The sequence below is a fragment of the Carassius carassius genome, chromosome 12 (assembly GCF_963082965.1).
Source record: "Carassius carassius chromosome 12, fCarCar2.1, whole genome shotgun sequence".
Classification (NCBI taxonomy): domain Eukaryota; kingdom Metazoa; phylum Chordata; class Actinopteri; order Cypriniformes; family Cyprinidae; genus Carassius; species Carassius carassius.
Genome location: NC_081766.1, coordinates 7,820,042 through 7,842,145, shown reverse-complemented (window position 1 = coordinate 7,842,145; position 22,104 = coordinate 7,820,042). Strand labels below are relative to the sequence as shown.

General features: G+C 36.2%; 2 protein-coding genes and 1 long non-coding RNA gene across 4 annotated transcripts; 1 reads left to right on the top strand and 2 right to left on the bottom strand.

Annotated features, from left to right (window-relative positions):
• The first annotated feature begins 1,049 nt into the window (after positions 1-1,049).
• On the top strand, positions 1,050-8,421 carry LOC132154673 (activin receptor type-1-like). The gene is made up of 11 exons (XM_059563320.1): positions 1,050-1,204; positions 2,295-2,370; positions 2,954-3,033; positions 4,006-4,257; positions 4,550-4,764; positions 5,334-5,433; positions 5,817-5,963; positions 6,075-6,350; positions 6,777-6,974; positions 7,121-7,251; positions 7,902-8,421. Exons 3-11 carry the CDS (start codon positions 2,967-2,969, stop codon positions 8,034-8,036), a joined length of 1,521 nt encoding a protein of 506 aa, XP_059419303.1. The 5' UTR covers positions 1,050-1,204; positions 2,295-2,370; positions 2,954-2,966; the 3' UTR covers positions 8,037-8,421.
• A 5,217-nt stretch (positions 8,422-13,638) lies between these two features.
• On the bottom strand, positions 13,639-15,742 carry LOC132154142 (uncharacterized). Its single transcript, XR_009437080.1, has 3 exons — positions 15,232-15,742; positions 14,383-14,507; positions 13,639-14,241 (listed from the first exon to the last, which is right to left on the bottom strand). It is a non-coding gene; the product is annotated as an uncharacterized LOC132154142 (long non-coding RNA).
• Positions 15,743-16,379: 637 nt separating this feature from the next.
• On the bottom strand, positions 16,380-20,278 carry LOC132154671 (cytoplasmic 60S subunit biogenesis factor ZNF622-like). Of its 2 annotated transcripts, none has more exons than XM_059563318.1 (7): positions 20,159-20,278; positions 18,543-19,097; positions 18,042-18,296; positions 17,804-17,966; positions 17,427-17,542; positions 17,053-17,196; positions 16,380-16,843 (listed from the first exon to the last, which is right to left on the bottom strand). In XM_059563318.1, exons 2-7 carry the CDS (start codon positions 19,093-19,095, stop codon positions 16,710-16,712), a joined length of 1,365 nt encoding a protein of 454 aa, XP_059419301.1. In that variant the 5' UTR covers positions 19,096-19,097; positions 20,159-20,278; the 3' UTR covers positions 16,380-16,709. The 2 variants fall into 2 exon arrangements, with proteins under 2 accessions (XP_059419301.1, XP_059419302.1); XM_059563319.1 differs by having other exon boundaries at positions 18,042-18,297; positions 18,550-19,097.
• Positions 20,279-22,104: the final 1,826 nt, after the last annotated feature.

The following is a 22,104-nucleotide window of genomic DNA, read 5'->3' as shown; positions in this document are numbered from 1 at the left end:
TTGATTATACATGAAAAATCTATGATATTGAGTGGAAAGGAATTGTGGCTAGTCACTTGAGGGCTGTCAGACGCCTTATCTCCTTGCCCTTCGGAGCCCCTGACTCCCCATCCTTTATTCCCCATATAGAAAATGACATGGCCATTAATCAACAAGCTATTTTAGAACAAAAAACTGTCAGGCCACTAGCTCATTTACTCCTATCATGCCAAGGACATTTTGCTTTCTTTAAGCACCTATGTGTGTGTGTGTCTTAACAGTTTGTAAATAGTAATATAAATTATCATACACTTTCAGGTAAATTGATAAAGTACATTGAACTGATGAACATTACCTACAATTGTAAATGAAGAGGTGTTGTAAGACCAGGTATTATATAATTTTCTCAAGGTTGATGCAGTCGAGTGTGTTTTAGGGTTGTGTGTAGCAGATTTGTACTGATCAGCATTTTTATTTTGCTATAATATTGATCTTTGAGATTTGTCTTAAAGGAATAGTTCACTGGACAATTAAACTGAGCTTTTTTATTCATACACCCTCAGGCCATTCAAAATGCATTTGTTTCCACATCGGAACAGATTTAGAGAAATTTAGTATCACATCATTTGATCACCAGTGGATCCTCTGCATGGGTGCCGTCAGAATGAGAGTCCAAACAGCTGATATAAACATCCAGCATATTTCCAGTCCCTTAATTAACATCTTGTCATGTAAAAGCTGTGTGTTTGTAATGAACAAATCCATCATTAAGGTGTTTAAGCTTTAAACCGTTGTTTCTGGTCAAAATAAAGTCCATAATATGTAATAACGCTGTTCCAACTAAGAAACAAATTCATCTACATCTTGGAATCCTGGGGGCTAGTAAATTTTCAGTTTGGATTGAACTATTCCTTTGAATAGAGAATAGTGATCACTAAGCTCTGTACAATTGTTTGACAAGCAAAATTCTTTTCTTCATGAGGTTGAGCCATGAGAGGTTGTCTGAGATAGAAATGTGTCGTTACAAAATAATCAAAGTTTCGGCGGACCTGCGGTATCCCACAATGCTCTAGCGCGTCGCTTGTTTATGGTGACGTCACGGCGCAGTCTTTTCAGTCTCTCTGGGTGGCGGCAGACAGTCTGTCAGGGTCTAACACACGACTTCGAATAAAACAGTGAAAACACGGAACATTAACACAAACATGAATCTACATCGCAGCTAAAGGTAAAAGCGATCTTTAATGGCACTTTGATTTGTTGGAAATAAAAGCGACGAGTTAAATAATAGTCCTTGTTAGCACAGTTAGCATACAGGCCGATTATTAGACAAAAGTTATAATGCAGACATTATTATGGTATGTCGACGGATTAGGTTTTTGCGTGATATTTTATATTTTTGTTGTTGTTGTTTTTTTGTTTTTGTTGCCTGTGTTTGGATAGTTGCTGTTGGCGATGTGATTACATGCAGGCACTTGTATCTATTAAAGCAGATCATCTGTAGATTTGTCAGCCACCTTCTTGAGCACAAGAGCCTAATCTAAACAATCTGCTGGTTTAAAACAAGTTTCTATTAACAGCTCTGTGTGTGATTCATTGCATGTCAGTCATTTTGATTGTCAAGTTGCTTTTAGATCATATCAATAAAGGCTCTCTCTGATCTTTACTGAAAAGGTTCCCATAGTCACTAAAAACCTGGAAATATCCAGGTCTGGAAAAAAAGTATATATATATATGCGTGTGTGTGTGTGTGTACTTTTTTCAGTTATGCTAGACTATTTTGCTGGCTAGAAAATTGTAACGTGTGTGTATAAAATTATATGAACACTATGTAACAGGATCCAGATTAAAAATTAGAAAATTTTGTAAAGTGTATATTTCAGAATCATAACCATTTAAAGTTATGTCATAAACATCGACGCACAATGTGCTGCTGTCTGTTAAGCAAAATAAGTAGTGAAATTCATATTAATTATTTGTATAATAATAAAATAACTTTTCTGAATGAAATGAAACGAACTGAAATGTTCATGATAAAATTAACGAAAATAAAATAAATAATTCATATAAATGCAAAATAGGAGTATTTTTGGGATCCTTTGCATTTCAAAAAAAGAAAAAAAAAAACTTGTGCCAATATGGTTAGCAGCAAAAGGGAATCAAGCCATTAGTCATTTCCAGCTCTTTGACTATCAGTGTGTGGAGACTTCCAGCACCCCTCTTATCCTGTCACTCACTCCTTCCTGAAGAAATGACCATGAGAAAGGCACTGCTGTGGAAAAAGTTTAGCATTCTGCTTTGGTTTCCATCTTTTTTAGGATCCAATGGGTAGACAGAGTCTGGCTGTGCACATACTGAAAGGCTGTACTGAGAGTCACCTGAGAAGTTATACAAGTAAGACCGCCCTTGACGCTCTTGTGTAAAAATGCATTTTGGTCATTTTGAAATTACTTTGATTTTTTTTTTTTTTTTTTGGTATTCACGATTGAAGAGACATTGAATAAAATGATGCTACATAATTTAAAAGTCAGTTTTCGAAGAACTCCCATTCTATAATTAGTCATGATGTCCTTTTGAATTGTGTCCTTTATTACATAGTAATGTAATATTAATATTACAAAGTAATGGTGAGTCCTACACACCCAAAATGCTTGTTCCTTTCTGTCTTTCCTAAAGTGCTCTTCCACTCTCTTTGATGTCTCTCTATAATGGGTATGTCTCTCACCACGGTTGCCACGGAGACAGCCCCCTGTCTGACACACAGACTGTGTGTGTGGATATATTTGTTGCATGTGAGAGAGGCAGAGCACTGCTGCATTCTCAAAAAAAAAATGAAATGATCTGTCATCTTTTTGGTTTTGTTTTCTTATTGGTAATTGATTCTTGCCCATTGTTCTGTAGAACTTTAAACTAAGCAGGTGATTTGTGGTGTTTCTTGGTTTAAATGTGCATTTGTAACACCTTGCTTTCCTTACAGTGCAGTGAACCAAATGGGGCATTGCAGTACCCGAATCATCATCCTATTCCTGCTTCAATTCTTACGGACATCAGCTAAAGGTAAAGACCTGGCAAACGTAAATCCCTTTTTCTGATATTTTTTTTTCCTCTTAAATTTTTCTTATTACATTTTACTTTTATTGTTGTACAGTTTTATTATTATTATCATCATGAATACTAATAATTATTATTTATTTTTATTAATTTATTTTATATGTGATGTGAGTAATCCTTAAGGGATAATTTCTTATAAAAAAAAATTATACTTAAGCATAAATTAAATTGATTACAGTAAACAATCTTTTGAACTTTCCATTAAAGAGACCTTTTTCAATTGTAATAATATTAAATATTTTTTGAGAATCAAATCAGTAATACCGTACATTCAGCTTTGCCATGTCAAAAATTAATTAAATTTTCAGATATATTAAAATAAATTCTACAATTGCTTAATTTTAAAGGTTAAAGATTACTGGTTTTACTGTATATTTTATCAAATAAATGCAGCATTCATGAGCATTTTTGGATGTATTATCCCTTTAAGGGTGAACTGATAATATATGTTTCACTTTGGCAACTGGAAATAGCATGCCTGAGACTATAGTGGCATTAACCAATAAGTCATAGTTAAAACATCTAGCCACAACGCTGTAGGATTGGTGTACCTAGTCGTATTTGTACTTTCATTAGGTTTCGTTGTCCACTCTCCTCAGGCTGTTAGCGTGTCTCACGGAGGGCATAAAACATGAATGCTGGGTTAATTGATCTGTGTCACTGATGCTCTCTGGCCTTTATTCTGTGTAGTCAATTTGTAAAGTCGACAGTTCATTGTCACAGGAAATGAAGGCAGGGAGAAGGGAAGAAAACAGTCTCAGTTATCAGGCAGAGAGTCTCGTCTGTGCGGTGTGGCGTCATGCTGCTCTTCCTAAATTAATTTCATTGTTCACAGAGTTTTTGCAGCTAGTGACAACTGTTAAATGGATACAGACTGGGTCCCTTTTTCCTTTATTTATGATTTAACTCTCTCTCCAGATGTCTCCATTGACTGCATGTGTGTCGGCAGTGATTGTAATGAGCAGCAGTGCACTGGAGACCAGTGTTACACCTCTGTTATCATTAGCAACGATGTGACAACGTTTAAACGTGGCTGTCTTATTGGGTCGGAGAGCAAGCGCATGACCTGCACCGCAACACCCTCTGCTAGTCATGTCGTTGAATGCTGCTCCCAGCACATGTGCAACGCCAACGTCTCCAAAGAGACCCTTCTTCGACTACTGCTGACAAGTAAGTCCATCCATTCTTTACAAAGTTGTTAAAAATGTTGTTTTATAATTTAAGACATTTTAGTAACATTTAAAAAAAAAATATATATATATATATATATGTGTGTGTGTGTGTGTGTGTTTCATTATTTAAAAAAAAAAGAAAATTCATTAAACAGCTTTGTATACCAAAAATTGTCATCCAAAAATCATTGGGCCATCTTTGAGCCCAATTATTATTTTATTTTATTATTTATTTATACTTTTATAATTTAATAGTTAAATACATTGATGGTATTTGTGTCTCTGAAAAGGTCCAGAAGGAAAGGCAGCTGTGCATTACCGTGAGGAGATGCTGGTTTTCTTTGTGTTGGGGCCGTTTGTGGTTCTGGGATTGCTATCTGTGCTGGCTTTGCTGGTGTGCCGTAGACTCCATCATGGGCGTCTGGAAAGACTGCATGAGTTCGACACTGAGCAGGGGGCCATTGACGGGCTCATTTCATCTAATGTCGGAGACAGCACACTTGCGGTATTTCATTTCTATAGTTTACTAAAACTTTCAGGTGATCTTTTTTTTTTTTTTCTTTTTCAGAAGAATTTTCATAAGTGCTCACCAAAGCCTGCTACTTTAAAAATAGTAATATTATGAAATACTAAAAAGTCTATTTGAATGTTTTAAAATGTAATTTATTCCTGTGACAGCAAAACTGAAGTTCCAGCATCACAACTTCTGTCTTCAGTGTCACATGATCCTTCAGAAATCATTCTAAAATGCTGATTTGATGCTTGAGAAACATTTCTTATTATCAGTGTTAAAACATGTGTGCTACTTAGTATCACTGTTTCCATAATTGTTTTCATGATTCTTTGAATATAACATTAAAACAGCTTTTATTAGAATTTTAACAGTGTAAATGTATTTACTGTCACTTTTTAACAATCAAGCGTTTTATTGCTGAATAAAAGTATACATTTTTTCAAAAACGAAAGAATCTCACTCCCCCCACACTTTTGAATGTTGCAGTAGTTTAGCCGAATTTATTCCGTTTTCAGTCTTTAACCGTTAGATAAGGCCTCATTAGTCTTGTTGTTTTCTAGGATCTGATGGATCACTCCTGCACATCAGGCAGTGGTTCAGGACTGCCCTTCCTGGTGCAGAGGACGGTAGCACGGCAGATCAGCCTTCTAGAGTGTGTTGGTACGACAAATCATAGAATGACCTTAGTTCATATTAGACTATGACACTTTCCCCCGGTTTCACAGACAAGGCTTAAGCCTAGTCCTAGACTAAAATGCAAGTCTGAGTTGTTTCAAATGAAAGAAACTTGTACTGATTGATCTTAAAATATATCAGTGCCTTCGTTTTGTCTCAAGATGCACACCAGTAATGTTTTTTCTAAGGCATGTTTATAAAAATTACTTAAATGTCTTAATTGAACTATGGCCTAATCCTGGTTTAGGCTAAGCCCTGTCTATGAAACCAGGCCTTTGACTATGATGTTTCACAGCTTTTACAACACATTAGACGATTAATTAATCTTGATGTATGTGCTAGAATTTCTCTGTGTCCTGTGTTCTCAGGTAAGGGACGGTATGGGGAAGTGTGGAGAGGTCAGTGGCAAGGAGAGAATGTAGCTGTGAAGATCTTCTCCTCCAGAGATGAGAAGTCATGGTTTAGAGAGACTGAAATATACAACACTGTTCTACTGCGACATGAAAATATATTAGGTGAGTCGGACATCTTTGTTATCTCATATAATAGCATCTTTAATGCTAGAACAACAAAAAAATAGCTCAATACAGTGAGGATGATGTTATTTTAAACTCTTTTCGTTGCAGGATTCATGGCTTCTGATATGACCTCCCGAAACTCTAGCACTCAGCTGTGGCTCATCACACATTACCACGAAAACGGCTCTCTCTATGACTACCTGCAGCGTGTTGCCGTGGAAATGGCAGATGGACTGCACATGGCGGCGTCAGTAGCCAGCGGGCTGGTGCACCTGCACACGGAGATCTTTGGCACTGAGGGCAAACCGGCCATCGCTCACAGAGACCTGAAGAGCAAGAACATCCTGGTGAAGAAAGATCTGCAGTGCTGCATCGCTGACCTGGGTAATTTCTTGCATTCCCTTTTTTAAATCATAAGTGACCCTGTGAATGTAATGAATATTAAATAAATGGTAACACTTTAGAATAATGGTCCATTAGTTAATGTTAGTTAATTTATTAATTAACATAAACAAACAATGAACACTACATTTATTACTGTATTTATTCATCTTTGTTAATGTAAGTTAATGAAAATACAGTAATTCATTGTTAGTTCATGCTAATTCACAGTGCATTAACTAATGTTAACAAGCACAACTTTTGATTTGAATAATGCATTAGTAAATGTTACCAAAGAAATATATTAATTTCTTTAAAAATATATATTTTTTACTGACCCCAAATTTTTGCATGGTAGTGTATGATGATAATAAAGACAATCAGGTGATTTAACACTTCTGCTCTTCATCTGCTTGTATCTCTGTGTAGGTCTGGCAGTAACACACACGCAGTCTGATAATCAGCTAGATGTGGGAAATAATCCTAAAGTGGGAACCAAGCGCTACATGGCACCGGAGGTTCTGGATGAGACCATTCAGACAGACTGTTTCGATGCCTATAAGAGGGTGGACATCTGGGCCTTTGGGTTGGTGCTGTGGGAGATCGCTCGCAGGACCATCAGTAACGGTCAGCTACCTGGATTCTATTCAGATTTGCACAGCCTTTTCTGTATTTTATAAGTATTTAAGGACAATATAGATCAGAATGTTCTCCAATTAAATGTTCAATGACTCTTTTTTTTTTTTTTTTTTTTAAACACTTTGATCCTGTAGGAATTGTAGAGGAATACAAGCCGCCTTTCTATGACCTGGTGCCTAATGACCCCAGCTTTGATGACATGAGGAAAGTGGTTTGTGTGGAGCAACAAAGGCCGTTCATTCCCAACCGCTGGTTTTCAGATCCTGTAAGTACTGATGAAACACTCTCTGTATCCCTGTAAACGTGTTTACCTTGCAGTGGATGTGTTAATAGTCATATACAGTACTGCAGGAATGAGTCCTTAAAGCCAGAAATGAGTTTGCATTTTTGCAATTCCAGCTTTTACAGCCTCTTTGTGCTTAAAATCGCAATCTTGCAAATTATGCTAACTTAAACTATAACTGTTCTGATTGAAGTAAATACTGAAAGAGTTGTAGAACGCTGGTGGTGTTGTTGAAGTCATGTGAGGGGGAATTAGTATTGTTTATAGCCTAACTTTAGCTTTTTACTTCTGGTGATTTGTATTTAGACTTCAATAACCATAAATAATGTGAACAAAATATGTCAAAATAATACAATTTTGTTGGTCACAGAGTTTATTCTCTGCAGTAATACAAAAACAAAACGGAAAAATCCTTACAGGTTTTTGTTGAGCGAACCAGGGTGATGCTAATTTCAAGATTGGCTTGTGAAAATACATCATCCCTGCAGCACTCTATAGCAGACCATCTTTATGCTAAAAAAAAAGGAACTTAATGTCTTATATTCCATATGTAAATGTTAATGTTTGTAGTCGACAGGAGATCCTCACTATGATCTGAAAACTAACGTCTGTGTGTTTTTGTTTGGTCACAGACCCTGTCTGCTCTGGTGAAGCTGATGAAAGAGTGCTGGTACCAGAACCCCTCGGCTCGACTCACTGCCCTGCGCATCAAAAAGACTCTGGATAAGATCCACAGCTCACTGGAGAAGGGCAAAACCGACTGCTGAGGAGAGAGAGCCACAGAACTACTGACCGCTCGCCCGCTCATTATACAGACACTGTGTATAACCAGACCATTGGATTCAAGCGCTCGCATCTGTCCCAACTCTAACATGCTGTTCATTTGCTTTGTTCTTCATCTCCATTGACCTAAAAACCTTTTCTAGAGAATTACTTTTATGGATTATTTTTCCCACTGAACCCGGCGGGACTCCCACTTCCCCTCCAGAAACAGCATAAAGCAGAAAAATATGGATACGGTCTGACAGGCCTTGAATTGAACCTTCCCTCATGGAGTTATTTTTAGCGCCATCACATTGTCTATTTAACCACTGGCAAATGTTTAATATTTGTACTTTTTGGGAAAACGAAGAGGACAGAAACACGCTGAAATGCAATCAGTACCCGTGTGTGTGTGTGCGCATGACAACCAGAAGAACTTTATAGCTGTAATGTCAATTGCTTTTAGAAATCAGATGTTTTTGAGCTTTTCAAAGGTTCTTGTAGATAAATAGGCAAAAATCAGTCAGTTTTTTGAATTTGCTATAGTGGACTTGTGTTATAAAGCTCCTTGGTTACAAAATGCCACTATGTACAATAGAGAACTACAGACTGGTGTCTTTAATTAGGCCTGTTTAGTGATCAGAATGGAGAGGTTAGAGAGAGTTCACCAAAAATTGAAAAATGTGTGATCAGCCTTTAAAGAATGTTCATGCTGCTCTTTTTCCATACAGTGAGTGCATTTAGTGACCAGGGACAGACGAACTCCCTGAAAGTGAAAGAAACATAAGATACATGGTCATATGGGTTATGGAACAACATAAGGATAAGTAAATGGGGACAGAATTTACTTTCCCTTTACTCCCAGTCTGGTCAAGCTCAGAGCACCCTATGAGGGCTTCCTTTGACATAAGGCCTTTCTGACCTGTTGCCTCTATGCCTGCCTGATAAAAGCCATTGTAGCACATCGTAGTGCTTTTTTTTGTAGCAGTTTGTCTTTCTCTTTGCCCTCACCAGCATGCGTACTTGATGTTTCTTCACTGACAATCAGCCGCTGTCCAAGTAGGGCCTGAATTATATGCTAAAGTTATATACAAAACCCTACTTATTAGTGTTCAAGGTGACTTGTCAACACACTAGCAGAGCTAGTCATAAACGGTCTCTGGTTTTGTGAATTTGCATATTTGTTTACCCTCACGCTTTTTAATTAGTTTTCAACATTCACCATAAACCAAAAGAATGCTGAAGATTTGTACATTTTAAACATTTTTGACTATTTGAAAGTTCAGCATCACTCTAATATTGGCTTTATGAGTTTTACAAAGGAAAACACTATCATTATGTCCCAAGTCGAAATGGTTTGTGTACGTTGCTTTAGGCTTGGTTTGAGTTGTGTGACGCTTTATTAAGAATTTGTTAATGTTGTCATGAGACACTACATGAGACGGCTGCATACCGCTCGACACTGGTCACTTTTGCTCTTCCAAAAATTTTACTTTTACATATTTGTGTTCTACATGGGAACAGTGTAAGGAATTAGACTACAGGAATTGTTGCAATATGAACTGTGAATATAATGAAGAAACCCTATGTATGATGTTACTGGAATATAAATGCAAGACACGGTTATGAATTAAACAAAAAATAATAATCTGCTCTTTTCACTCGTTACAACAGTGGAATGGTTTTTTCTGTCACGTCCTTGTGCTTAACAAAAGGTTTCACATGCTGTGAAAATGCTTTCTTTTTAGCCGTAAATTTCTAGAATTGGGTTGTGGATTATCATGCATCTGTCTTGAGTTTTCCTGTACAGGGAGATGAGCTAAATGAAGCCTTAGGAAAGGTTCCCCATTGTCTGAGTCTGCTGGGAAATGGCCTGCTTATCTGTAGTGATGTTTACATGAGGTCTGCAGCATCTGTCTGATAACCAGTGATTTTAGAGCTGGTAGCACATCTGCTGAAGCTAATGAGAACGTAAATGCCAATCGACAGACACAAGATCAGTAGTGGACCGCTTTAGTAATTGTCTTTAAAAATTGGCTCTGAAATTAGCTTCAATGTAGTTTCACTGCATTCTTCCAGATGTAGTTTTCCTGTAAGAAAGGAACAATATTTGTTTTTCATTTAGCATGATGGGCGGATCCTTTATGAATTAATTTGTATGTGATGGGGGGTGGGGAGGTTAACAGCCATTGTTAACTACAATATTTTATTGTCTCAATGGATTGAACAATTATTTGTTAGTGAGGAACAATAGACAAAATCTGGTGTGTTTAAATGCAAAAAAATGGGCTTTTATTTGAAGAATTCAGTGCTTATTTAATTCTTCTCTCAAGCTAAAACTTCAGATGGTCTTCTTTTGATGTGGCTCAATAGCTTCAATGCATCATCAAACAAAATTCCAAGAATAATGTCAATTCTGTACGCCTTTCAACAGGTAGTTCTTTCCAAAAAATCAATGGTTAAGCTACTGTTTTTATGAATGTTCAAAGAGGCAGCAATTCTTTGTGTTTTTTTTCTTCAAAATCAACCAAATTTAAATCATAACACGCACACCATCTCAACCATGTTTTTGCCTAAGCCTAAATCGCTATGGTAAGCATTTGATAACTATGTATATTTTCATCAATTGTCCATGCTTGTTTGTCATATACCTAAATAAAGAAATAACATTGTCTGTATAATATGAGGGTATTGGGTAATATAATTTAGTTAAAGGACTTGTTTTGTTTGTTTTAAGGAGAGCAGTGATGGGTAAGTTACTCAAAAAAAAAAAAAGTCCACTACAAATTACTAATTCTTTAAAATTGTAATTTGATTAAATTACTGATTACTGCATTTAAAAGGAATCAGATTACTAATTACTTTACTTTCAAGTTTACTTTTCAAGTTATCAAACCTAGAAAATACGCTACAAAGAGAAACTCCTAGTTCTTTCATTTAATAATGACTGAAAAAATACACAAGTCTATTATTTTTATTGCCTACACTGCCAATATCTTAAAAACCTGATAAATAAAAAAATAAAAGAAATAGGGAGCGCTTTCTGCATTCAGTTTCTGTCAATATCTTCCAGAAAACGAGTCACTAAAATGAATGAAAATTATTTTTTTAGCTCACATTCTCCACTAATTTATTAAAGGGCATAATGATTTTTACTTCATAATTTTTAACACTGCATTTGTTACTTACGTAGCGTAATTGTTTTACGTTATGTAATTTTCGGGGCCACACTTGCCATGACTGCTTAACCTGACCGAACAGCGTGGCGCGCTCTCCAATGAGATTGTTGACAATGTTGAATGTTGAGGAGGCGTTCGTGCACCAGTCAATAGTTTGACTGACGTACGACTCAGCCTATCGACTAACGTTTTTATTGCTCTCCACTGAACTATTGGACATAAGTTAACAGTACGCCTATGGACGTATCCGTGTATTTATTAGGCAGGGTCGAATGAAAAAGCGGCAGGTCAAAGGGAAAAACTGCTGTACAGTACAACGTAAAGCGGGACAGGTGGTCACTCTATTCGCGCCAGTTATTCATAATGTGTGTATGCCTGTGTATTTCAAAATAGTACTAGTACTATATAAATTACAAAGGTTTAATTGGCATAGGTTTAATTGGCATCTTTATTTCAAGCGACCCGAATATCATTAAAAATATTTTTGGATGACTAGTGACCGGTTATTTTGCCACTCAGAGTCTGATTGTCCCTCCCCCTTCACTACTAATTAAATCTGCAGCAGTTGAGTGCATGATGTGTCCAACATTCCACACGGTGTTATTTTCAGTTAAGTGCATCATGCGGGTATTTAAAGTGCACTTTAAAAATGGTAAAAAAAAATATTTTTGGAATTTTTAGTACAAGCGCACTTATGTGCATTAGTTCTACTAAAAAACATCATAGAATAGTGCATAAGTTTGCGATTTGGGACCACAGACTGTATGAAGAGCGTTTTTGAAGCTCAAAGTGGGCGGATCCAGCCATTGCCATCTTGGCAGCGCATCACCGTGGATAACTCCTGGGACATCGAAAATGGACAAAGAGGCGGGAGCTGGTTACTGAAGCCACACCCACCTATCTCGACGGTGGAGACAGCAGCAGCAATCCATTTGTCACTCAAGTGAGTGAGTGAAGTGACACGCCCTTAATTATGCAGAACTTTAAGGCTTAATAAAATTAAAACGGATGAGTTATAAAAAAAATTCACCCCCCTCACAGCTGTCATGAAGGGAAAAATTAGCTATATAGACCAAAATAATTTTTTGTATCAGTCTGTAAAGTTTTTTTCTGTTGTAAAGTTGGGAATTTTAACATGGGGATTCTATGGGATTGACTCCCTTTTGGAGCCAGCCTCTAGCGGCCAGTCGATGAATTACAGTTTTAGTCACTTGTTGGCTTCATGTTGCCACTTGTTTGGGTTTGTTCACATAAGTACATTGCTGTTCAAAAGTTTGGTATTGGTAAGATTTTTTTAATGATTTTTAAAGTCATCTCTAACATTTATTTATTCAAAAATACACTAAGCAGCAGATGTTCAAGGGTGCCTCAAGATGACTTAAATACGATTAACAACAAAACAAAAAAACTATTAAAATATGCTGAAACAACTAAAATCAAGATATTTCTCATTTTAATTCTCTCTTTCAACAACTATTTCTCTTCTTTAAAGAACAAGGATTCATGAGGCTGCCTGATTTTGAGAATGGGATTTCTAGATCTGGAAATGTCATATAAATAATAAAAATGTATAATTCCATGCAAATTGTAACATATTTTATGAATATACATGTTTAAATATTTTATCTGGTAGAAACTGTAAGTAATATTCTCATCAAGTAAATAAACAACAAGACCTGTCTAGTCACAGGGCCTTCAAATGTAATTTGGGGCTTGGAGTGGGAAAAGATTGAGACCCACTGATCAATCACATATTCACAATTGGAAAGTGTAAGGTCCAGGCACTCGGCCCAAGGAAGGTATCCGGTGCTGGATGAAGGTTTCCTGCGTGTTCGGTCTTTCAGTGCGTAGAGTTATTCAGTTTAGGTTAAACTCAATTCTGACTCCATTTTATTATTTAATCTAACTCCATTTTAGTATGACCTCGAATTTAGGTTGAAATGCAAATTGGTTGTATGCCTTTTTAATTAGTATTCTTCTGACATTTGATTATTCTAGTTAACTCTTTACTTTAATATTAACTTGTTCATTCGGGTGCTCATGTTGCTAACAACGATTCAACGTAATCTACTAGAGTCAATAATTACAGAGTAAAACAGAATAAAATCAAATGTAACAATTTATTATCAGTCAGTTAAATATTCTGGTAATTACATATCCAATTCAAACCAAAATCAAATGTCAAAGCATATTGATACAAAACATCAAATTCTCAAAGATTAATCTAAAAATAAAATATGCATACCTGACCTTAGAAAATACATATATGAAGTGAAGAGACACTCAATACACTATAGTGTATACGGGCTTTCTGGCTACAGAATCGCCCTGATCCTTTTGCTGCAATTTGTATTTAATTGTTTAAATACCTCAGACCAAGACAAACATCCCCTGAGATGGAGACAGGTCCCAAGCCTGGGTGATTTTACAACTCAATGGGAACATGGAGGACCCTGGGAAGGGGCACTCCTATTACAGTAGGCAAAATATATCTTAACTCTTAGGATCTGTATAATCTTTTAATCTACTTTTGTAAGATTGAGACCATTGTACTAGTTACACTGAGACATTTCAAATGATACCAGACATGACTGTAAGTTCACTTGCATTGACAATTTCATGTAATCATTTTGAGCTGATTGAGTAGAAGGAAGCATGGGTGAAGGGATTTAAAATGAAACAAATGGCCAGAAGGGAAAGGTCTCCTGCAAGGTCTCGAAGATGCCCACGTATGTTTGTATTGTCTGTTTCTCTGGAGATCAAAGTATCTCAGGTTCTTTCATCCTTACAAAAGCGTCTAATGTTGGTGTTCATTTCTGTTAAACTGGAGGACCTCACCACTTCCCGCCCTAGAAGTGTCCCTCAAAGCGACCCATAGCGCAGCAGTCTGAGACCACCTGCATTAGTGGACACATTCCCTCCAATATGGCAGCTTCCCTTCGCCCCTAGATCCAGCGACATAATGAAGTCTCTTTCCTCTAGATAGTTAAGAGGTTCTCCAACACACAGCCTGCCTGACAAGTGAGGATACCTGGAAGCCAAACAATACTCTTTTTATGAAATGTCTTAAGGTATAGGATTTTGAACGGGTTATTTATATTCAAATATGTCACTAATGATAGATGCTTCATAAACAGTTATAATAGATAACAATGTGATCTAGCAAACACACCTGAGATGTTGTCGAATGTGATGACTTGGTTCATTAATGAAGTGGAAAGGATGATCTCATCAAAAACAGGGACACTTCCTCCAACCAGACCTGTTTCCTCAATTTGGACACACCGCCAGATTCTGCTCATTACAGTACCTGTGAAAAAAATTGGATGATTTGTTAAAACAATTCATGAAACAAAATAAAGATGTAAAATTCAATGTGATAATGGAAAACTGAGCTAAGAATCTGAGAGCCATTTTCTGTTGTTTTGGGTCTCAAGAGTACTTCACTATTACCTTCAAGACAAACACACCCATTAAGTGAATGATTGCCACTCTTTAATTTTAATTACTATGATTAAGATTAATGTAATGTACTATGATTAAGATTAACCCCCAATCTTAATGATGCATTAAATTGATCAAAAGCGAAAGTGAAGACAAAATTATAATGTTACAAATGATTTTTATTTTAAGCAAATGTTGTTCTTTTGAACTTCCTATTCATCAAATGATTTTTTTTTTCACATAAATATGAAGCAGCACATCTGTTTTTTCGACATTGACAATAACAAGGATTTATTCTTGAGCAAAAAATCAGCATATAAAAAATTCTTTCTGAAGGATCATGTGAAACTGGGGTAATGATGCTGAAAATTCAACTCTGCATCACAGAAATAAATTACATGTTACTATATATTAAAATATATATTTTTTTAAAATTTTAATAATATTTAACAAACATACTTTTTTTTTTTAAATCTTCCTGTAAAGTTTTGAACTAAAATGTGACAAGCACTCATTTCTAGAAAGATCATACATAAAACTCTGAAATTATTCTTTAGCAAATTCAAACTGAGTTCACCTTCCACTGTCTTAAGTCAGTCTACATCGCTGGACTTCAGCAGGTCTGTATCAGTGATGGTTCTTCCAGGCAGCAGTGTTCTAAAGAAAGCAAGGGCTTCCTGTGTGACCGTGGAGAAGGGTAACCGTGGTGGGGCAGCACCCGGGTTGGCTGGACTGGCTCCCAAACCCTCTGCTGTGCACATATCGATGCTGAATCAGCTGGCTGGAGCGCACTATCAGAGCTCTGCCGACTACACTGAGAGCAGTGCTGTACTGTGGGCACAGTGACCAAATATATGTGGACTTCAGAGAAAGTCTAGCAAACTTCTGAAAGATCCCCATATCTGTTGTGGAGAGAACATGACACAGATACCTTACATTTCTAATTGCAAATATTGTACTTAAATATCATAAAATGGACGGACAATTGCACATTAACTTCAGTCTTACTACATAGAGATGTTAAGGAATAAATGGTTTAAATAATGAACGGCAAATCTATTAAAATTATCACAGCATACAATATAATCATATTTTATTCTGGTGATGGCTATCCATTTACATGTTGTAGAATATAGTAATAATATTAAATATGTTTCTATCAGATTATAACGATTATATCATATATTATCTTCAGACAGTCTTTTACATCACTGCAGAATTATAACATTATTGATGGGCCGCAAACAGTTTGGTAGAGACTCATAACAACAAAATATTGACCCAAAAAATTACAAAATCCAATTTCCCATGGTTCTGTCTGCATGTTACATTAAAGGGTTAAAAGCTTTAATAAACATTCTGGTGCTTTGATCCTTTAGTTAATTATCATTCGTTACGCTCATTCAAAATCTGGAGTTAATACATATTCGGTAGGAAACCTACTGTGTCAGAGGTGACGGGAGTTTCGGCTAATTTCACATTATATTTAATCTTCTAACATTTTTCCTTCAACACAGGTCTGCTCAAATGCTATGATTAACTTCCTCGTTATTTTTGAGTTTCTGCAACATGATTACAAGGTGAAACAGCACGGTTTATCAGAGTACAATTGCAGACATTAATTCAGAGGATAAGTGTTTGGTTCCAGACTCAATTATTATAGTAACATTGTGTAAGTTTTAACTTACAATATTTTATCTTTATTTTCTGAAAGAAATACCAAACTTCAAGTCAAGCATTGCTTATTTTATTGATAATTTATACAGCTGGTTTACATAATGTTTTGTCTTTTACAAGGAGTACTCAACTTGGAAATGGAAATAAAGGTCATTATGAACAGCAATCTCATTTTGATGCTAGAAAAGCACATAATTTGGATCTCCATGATTTGGATATCTAAAGCACAATGTTTCCTTATACACTATGGATGTTGTTGCCTTAAACATTCATGTATGATGTTCCACCTTAGCACCAATTTACATGAATCAACACAGAATACTGCTATGAACTCTGGAAAGCTGAAATGTCTACTGATGATGCTGAAGGTTAATTGGTTTAGAACATGACTTGAGCTCTGAAATGGGTCTGTTTGTTGGCGTTATTGTTCATGCCCATCTTCAGCATCCACTTGGACTTCATCCTCCGCACGTACTGCATGTCCTTTTGCTGCTGGCTCACAAAGCTTTTACCTGAAAGAGAAGACACGGTTTAAACAGTCAGTGGTGTAGAAATAAAGTTATTCATCCACAATAACATACCAGACCAAGAACAGTAAAAGAAGAGCCATGTGATCTGCCACATCTACAAAACCAAATGCTGGATAAATCCTTGCTTGGACCATCACTACAACCTTTACTGGGCACCTCTTGACAGTCCTGACTTTGCAAACCCAACTTACCAAAGTCTCCTGCCCATCCAAGTGCTTTGTACTGTTTAAGGACTCGACCAACAGCCTTCTGGTTATGAGCTGGAACCAACGCCCTCTGAACACCAAACCTTTGCTTATAGTACCTCATCAGGGAGCGATGGCCAATCTTAGCACCTGGAATACACAACAAAAACAAAGTTTGGTTTTATATGCATTGTTATTTCAATTTAAAGGATCAAGTCAGGAGAAATTTACTTTCAAGAGTAAAATCCTGATGGAATCAGTTCTTCATATTCTTCTTCAAATGTAAATATTTCCTGGCATGCTTGATATTTAATCTAAATATCAATTAAAAGTCATAACCATTATACAGAAATGTTGTAAATACAGCTATCCATCAGTACCTGAGGGCAACGTGAGCTCCAGCGTCTCATCATCAAACTCTACAGCCTTCTCATCAACCAGTTCACCATCCTTCATCTCCACATCATCTCCATCTTTAGCATCAGGATAACTACTCCTGTATATTTAGAGGAACAATGATTATCGCTCACATTTAAATATTCTATTACTGATGATTATGTCTAAACCCAGAACCTCAGTGATGGTGAACACCATTTCTATCCTGAAACTATCCTAAATGACATGACAAATCTATTTAAAATAGAAAAGTAAAAACAAAACTCTCACAGTCATTATTTATTTACTTACAAATCATGTAATGGAAATTGACAATGCAACAAAACACCAGTTCAAAGGATTTTAACAAATGTCTGTGTACCTGAAGTCATAGAAGTCAGCAAACTCCAGTGCGGCGTCTCCGTCTGTGAATAGTTTGCAGTGACTCTTGTCGGTCATGTGTGCCTGAACCGCTTCAGTAGAATAGAATGACTTCCCTTTTTCATTACACCATAAGCACACCTTACCAACACCAACCTTCTCTCCTACAGAGAAACACACTGATAACATATTCTAACAAACAAACAAAGTTCATAACGTTCGTTTTCTCTCTGGCTTACCTAGGTATGAAATAAGTCCTCTCAGGTCCACCAGATACTCAATATCAGGGATAAAGAAGCTGTGTGTATTGGACATGTGTGTCATGTTTCGGGTGAGTGAGTGTGAATGATGTCCGCAGAACAGACAGTCCTTCACTGGGATTGTCCCGGGGACCGGAGCTACCCCAGATGTGGAGTCCTCCTCCATTTCCTCCTCCTCCTCCTCTTCTTCTTCTTCTTCATCACCATCCATATCCTCATCAACATCCTCCCATTCTTCAAAGAAAAACAAAGATACTTAATTAGCAGTTTCAAAGCAAATCAGTCAGATTTATTTAAACGGAACTTTGTACAATACGGATTGTTTCAAAGCAGCTTTATGACAATTTTAAAACATAACAACTGCAGCTTTTATGTTTTCAAATTCATCAATTATGGAACTAATTAAATTTCATCTGTAAAAAAGGGCGTCAGTAGATAATAGAGCAAGCCAAAGGCGACAAAAACTGAAATCGTTCTTACCCTCCTCCTCCTCCTCTTCTTCTTCACCCTCCTCCGCTGCGATCTTCTTGGCCTGCTGCTCGAACCATTGCAGCCGAGGCGGTTTGTCCGGCCGCACTGTAAGCCGCTTCTCTGTGGCTGTGGATTTAGAGGGGGTGTGTCTCTGCTGCTCCCTGAGTGCTTTCTGAAGCGCTTCGTTCTGTGTGTCTTTATCTAGCTCCGCACCTTTCTCCAGATTCTTCTCGTTCATTCGCTGGACAGTCTCCTGGGCGACAGCCAGGGCTTTCCTCTCAGCCTGCTGGTGTTTATTGGATTGGATGTGATTGCTGTGAGCATTGTCAGTGGAGAATTTTTTGTTGCAGGTGGCGCAGTAGCTGTGTCCGGCGCTCTGACTCTGCTGCTCGGCTGCCTCCCGCTGCACCAGCACTCGCTCCTGGAAGTTTTCTGCGGTAACCGGAGGCATGTCTGCAACCTTTCTCTTCAGGTTGTAGCGGTGCCAGTCTGTTTTATAATGTGCCCGCTGGACCTCCCCATCAGAGAACTGCACACGGCAGCTGATGCACGTGTACGACATGACTGCACAAAAACATACAATGATTATGAATCAAATTCTATCACAGTATTTTTACATTTGGGTCACACTTGTGATCCTGCAGTCAAACGTGCCCTAAGACTATAAGCATTACATATTTCAGTGAATTTAATGTATTATATTTTAGTTTAATAAATTTTTTAATTTCATATTTTACATTTTTTTCATGCTATTAAACAATATCCACCTCTAAAGTAAACACTATTGATTTCTATTAAAATAATATAATATATTATTTTATTAATTAAAACAGTATTTAAGTTAAAATAGAGCAACTGCATTTAATACTGAACGTCTGGTGGCAGATTAGTGATAAAAAATAATAATTTTTACTATGTTCTAGAGACAATAAGCTGTGCAATTCCTAGGTGCTGAGAACAGAATAGACTTTTCGTAATTACTTATTTCTGCATTTGGACAAATATTTAGACATTATCAAAAGCTGCTGTTTAAAAAAAATAATAATAATAAGGTTTGTGCAATGCTATAAAAATGTGCTAAAATGTTGCTATGTGTGAGTGTCTATGCTGAATTCTGTGAAGTTATTTTGAACAGAAACGTCAAAACAATATATCAAAATATTGTTTTGTCCAAAATTATGTAATCAAATAAACAGTGGAATAACAGCTGTATTTTTGCATCTAAAGCAACAATATAAGATACAATTTATAATATTTGACAAAACTATTGTAATTTAACACAATATTTAGCTTGAAGTTTGTCACAACTATACCAAACCAGATAATAAAAGTGTACAATTGGACCGTTTGAATCAAAACCTGTATTTATTGTATATTATTATGTAATACTGAAGAACGACAACAATCTCCGGTCTCTGCTACATTATATAAGACAGATACTCACACGAGAGATAAAAAAGAAGTTTTGTTTCATACGTAACGTTACTTTATAGCATCATAACAGTGTTACCAACCCATTAAATCACGTAATGTTTGTGCATACTCACAACAAGAATAACGTGGTAAATCTCTATAGAATAACTTCAATATAAGTAACTTTCACAGACCAGAAAATGTGATCTTACTTGGTTTATTTGATCCTCCCAAATGATGTTTACAGCCTCCTAGCTCTGACGACACGAGTCGAGTATGGTGAAACAACAACCTTAAACTTTGAACCGGGACACAAGTGAACTGACGGACACTGCGCCGCCCTGCGGTATGGAGGAGAAACGACGTTTATTTATATGCTTGTTTCTTTGTGATCTGTGATTTACTCTGCAACAGTGATGCTTCCCAAATCCACTCATTTATAATTACTGTTATAATAGGCCTATAGAAAATTCAAATTTTCTGTGACAGTAAAACATTGCAGTGCAGTTTAAGATTATAGTTAATTGAAACCCCATATTTGTTGACCACTTATCTGAATATCAGAGGGGATATTTCTTTAATGTGGTCCTAAAAGTGGCAACAGCCCTGGTATAAATAAATAAACAAATAATAATAGAGACTTTAGCATTAATCAGATGTACTTACAGGTAAAAAAAAAAAAAGAAAGAAGTCTGGAAAATTTGGATTGGTGTGTGTTTCCCGTGCGCCTGACACTGGTAAATCTTTGGAGGCGACATTTCAATCAGCACTTTCTTTTTCATCATGATGATCGTGTATATCAGGAAGTTGGAATATTTCTTTATCTCAGGGACATCATAACCTTGGAGTCTTAATAGCATTAATGCTGTTTGTATGAGTTCTCGCTGGCACCACTCAGTTGAAATTAATTGTGGCCCAAGGGTCACTGTTTCACCACATTAATTAATGAGAAAAGCAGTGGTGATTTATAACGGCCGTTCCCTCCTCTTCAGCCACATGAGAGAGGGTACTTCCTGCCTGAGAGATTGATGTTGGTGCCATACACAGCTCTCAGGGGATGAGAGAGAGAGAGAGAGAGGATGAAACCAGAAACCTCTGACAGAGACCGCTTAAATGTCCACAGAAAACACACACCTTCACAATGTTTGCCATAGAAGCGCAATAATCAGAAATATAACATACACTACATTCAAACATTTTGATAAAGATAATTGTAAAAAATTTAGTTTTCTTTTACTTGCAAATGCTGCATTTATTTGATCAAAAATGTGATATTGTGAAATATATATGAATAGGAGGAAAATCTAAATTAGATTTTTAACAATTTTAACATTTGTAACAATGTCTTTCCTTGCACCTTTGAAGTAAATTAATTTAATCTGACCTCTTCAATAATAAAATGCAATGGAATGCAAATTGGAATCTGATTACAGAACTTAAAAATGATTTATGACCTTTTTCCTGATAAAAGAACATCATATAAGCCAATGCATTTATGATCTCATATATTATCAGATTAATTTGCATAATCAGTGTAAGATTGGCATGTAAATACTCATAAGTTGACTGGGGAAAAATTAAATGCAAAAAAAAATATTGAAAATGCCCCATTGATTACAGATGTACACAACTGTTCAAAAGTTTGGGGTCATTTTTATTTGTTTTTTAATTACATTAATACTTTTATTCAGCAATGATGCATTTATTGCGCAAAACAAACAGCAAAGACATTTATATTATTACAAAATATTTCTTTATCAAACAAATATTCTTTTGAACTATCTATTCATCAAATAATCATGAAAAAAAATCTATATTTCTGCAAAAAATATTGGGCAGCACAACCGTTTTCAACATTGATGAAAAATTATCAGCATATTAAAATGATTTCCGAAGTATCATGTGACAATGAATTCTGCAGTAATGATGCTGCAAACTCAGTTTTGCCATAACAGAAATAAATTACACTAATACAGAGTTATTAGTTATTTTATATAATATTTCACAGTATTCATGTTTTTAATGAATTTTTGATCAACTAAATGGAATGAAATGTGAGCATAATAAACTAAAAAAGCAGGTGAACAGGATGCATAAAAAGAACACACACATTTCAAAGTAAATTGTTTTAATAATAAATTAAGAGCTGGGAGAGAAG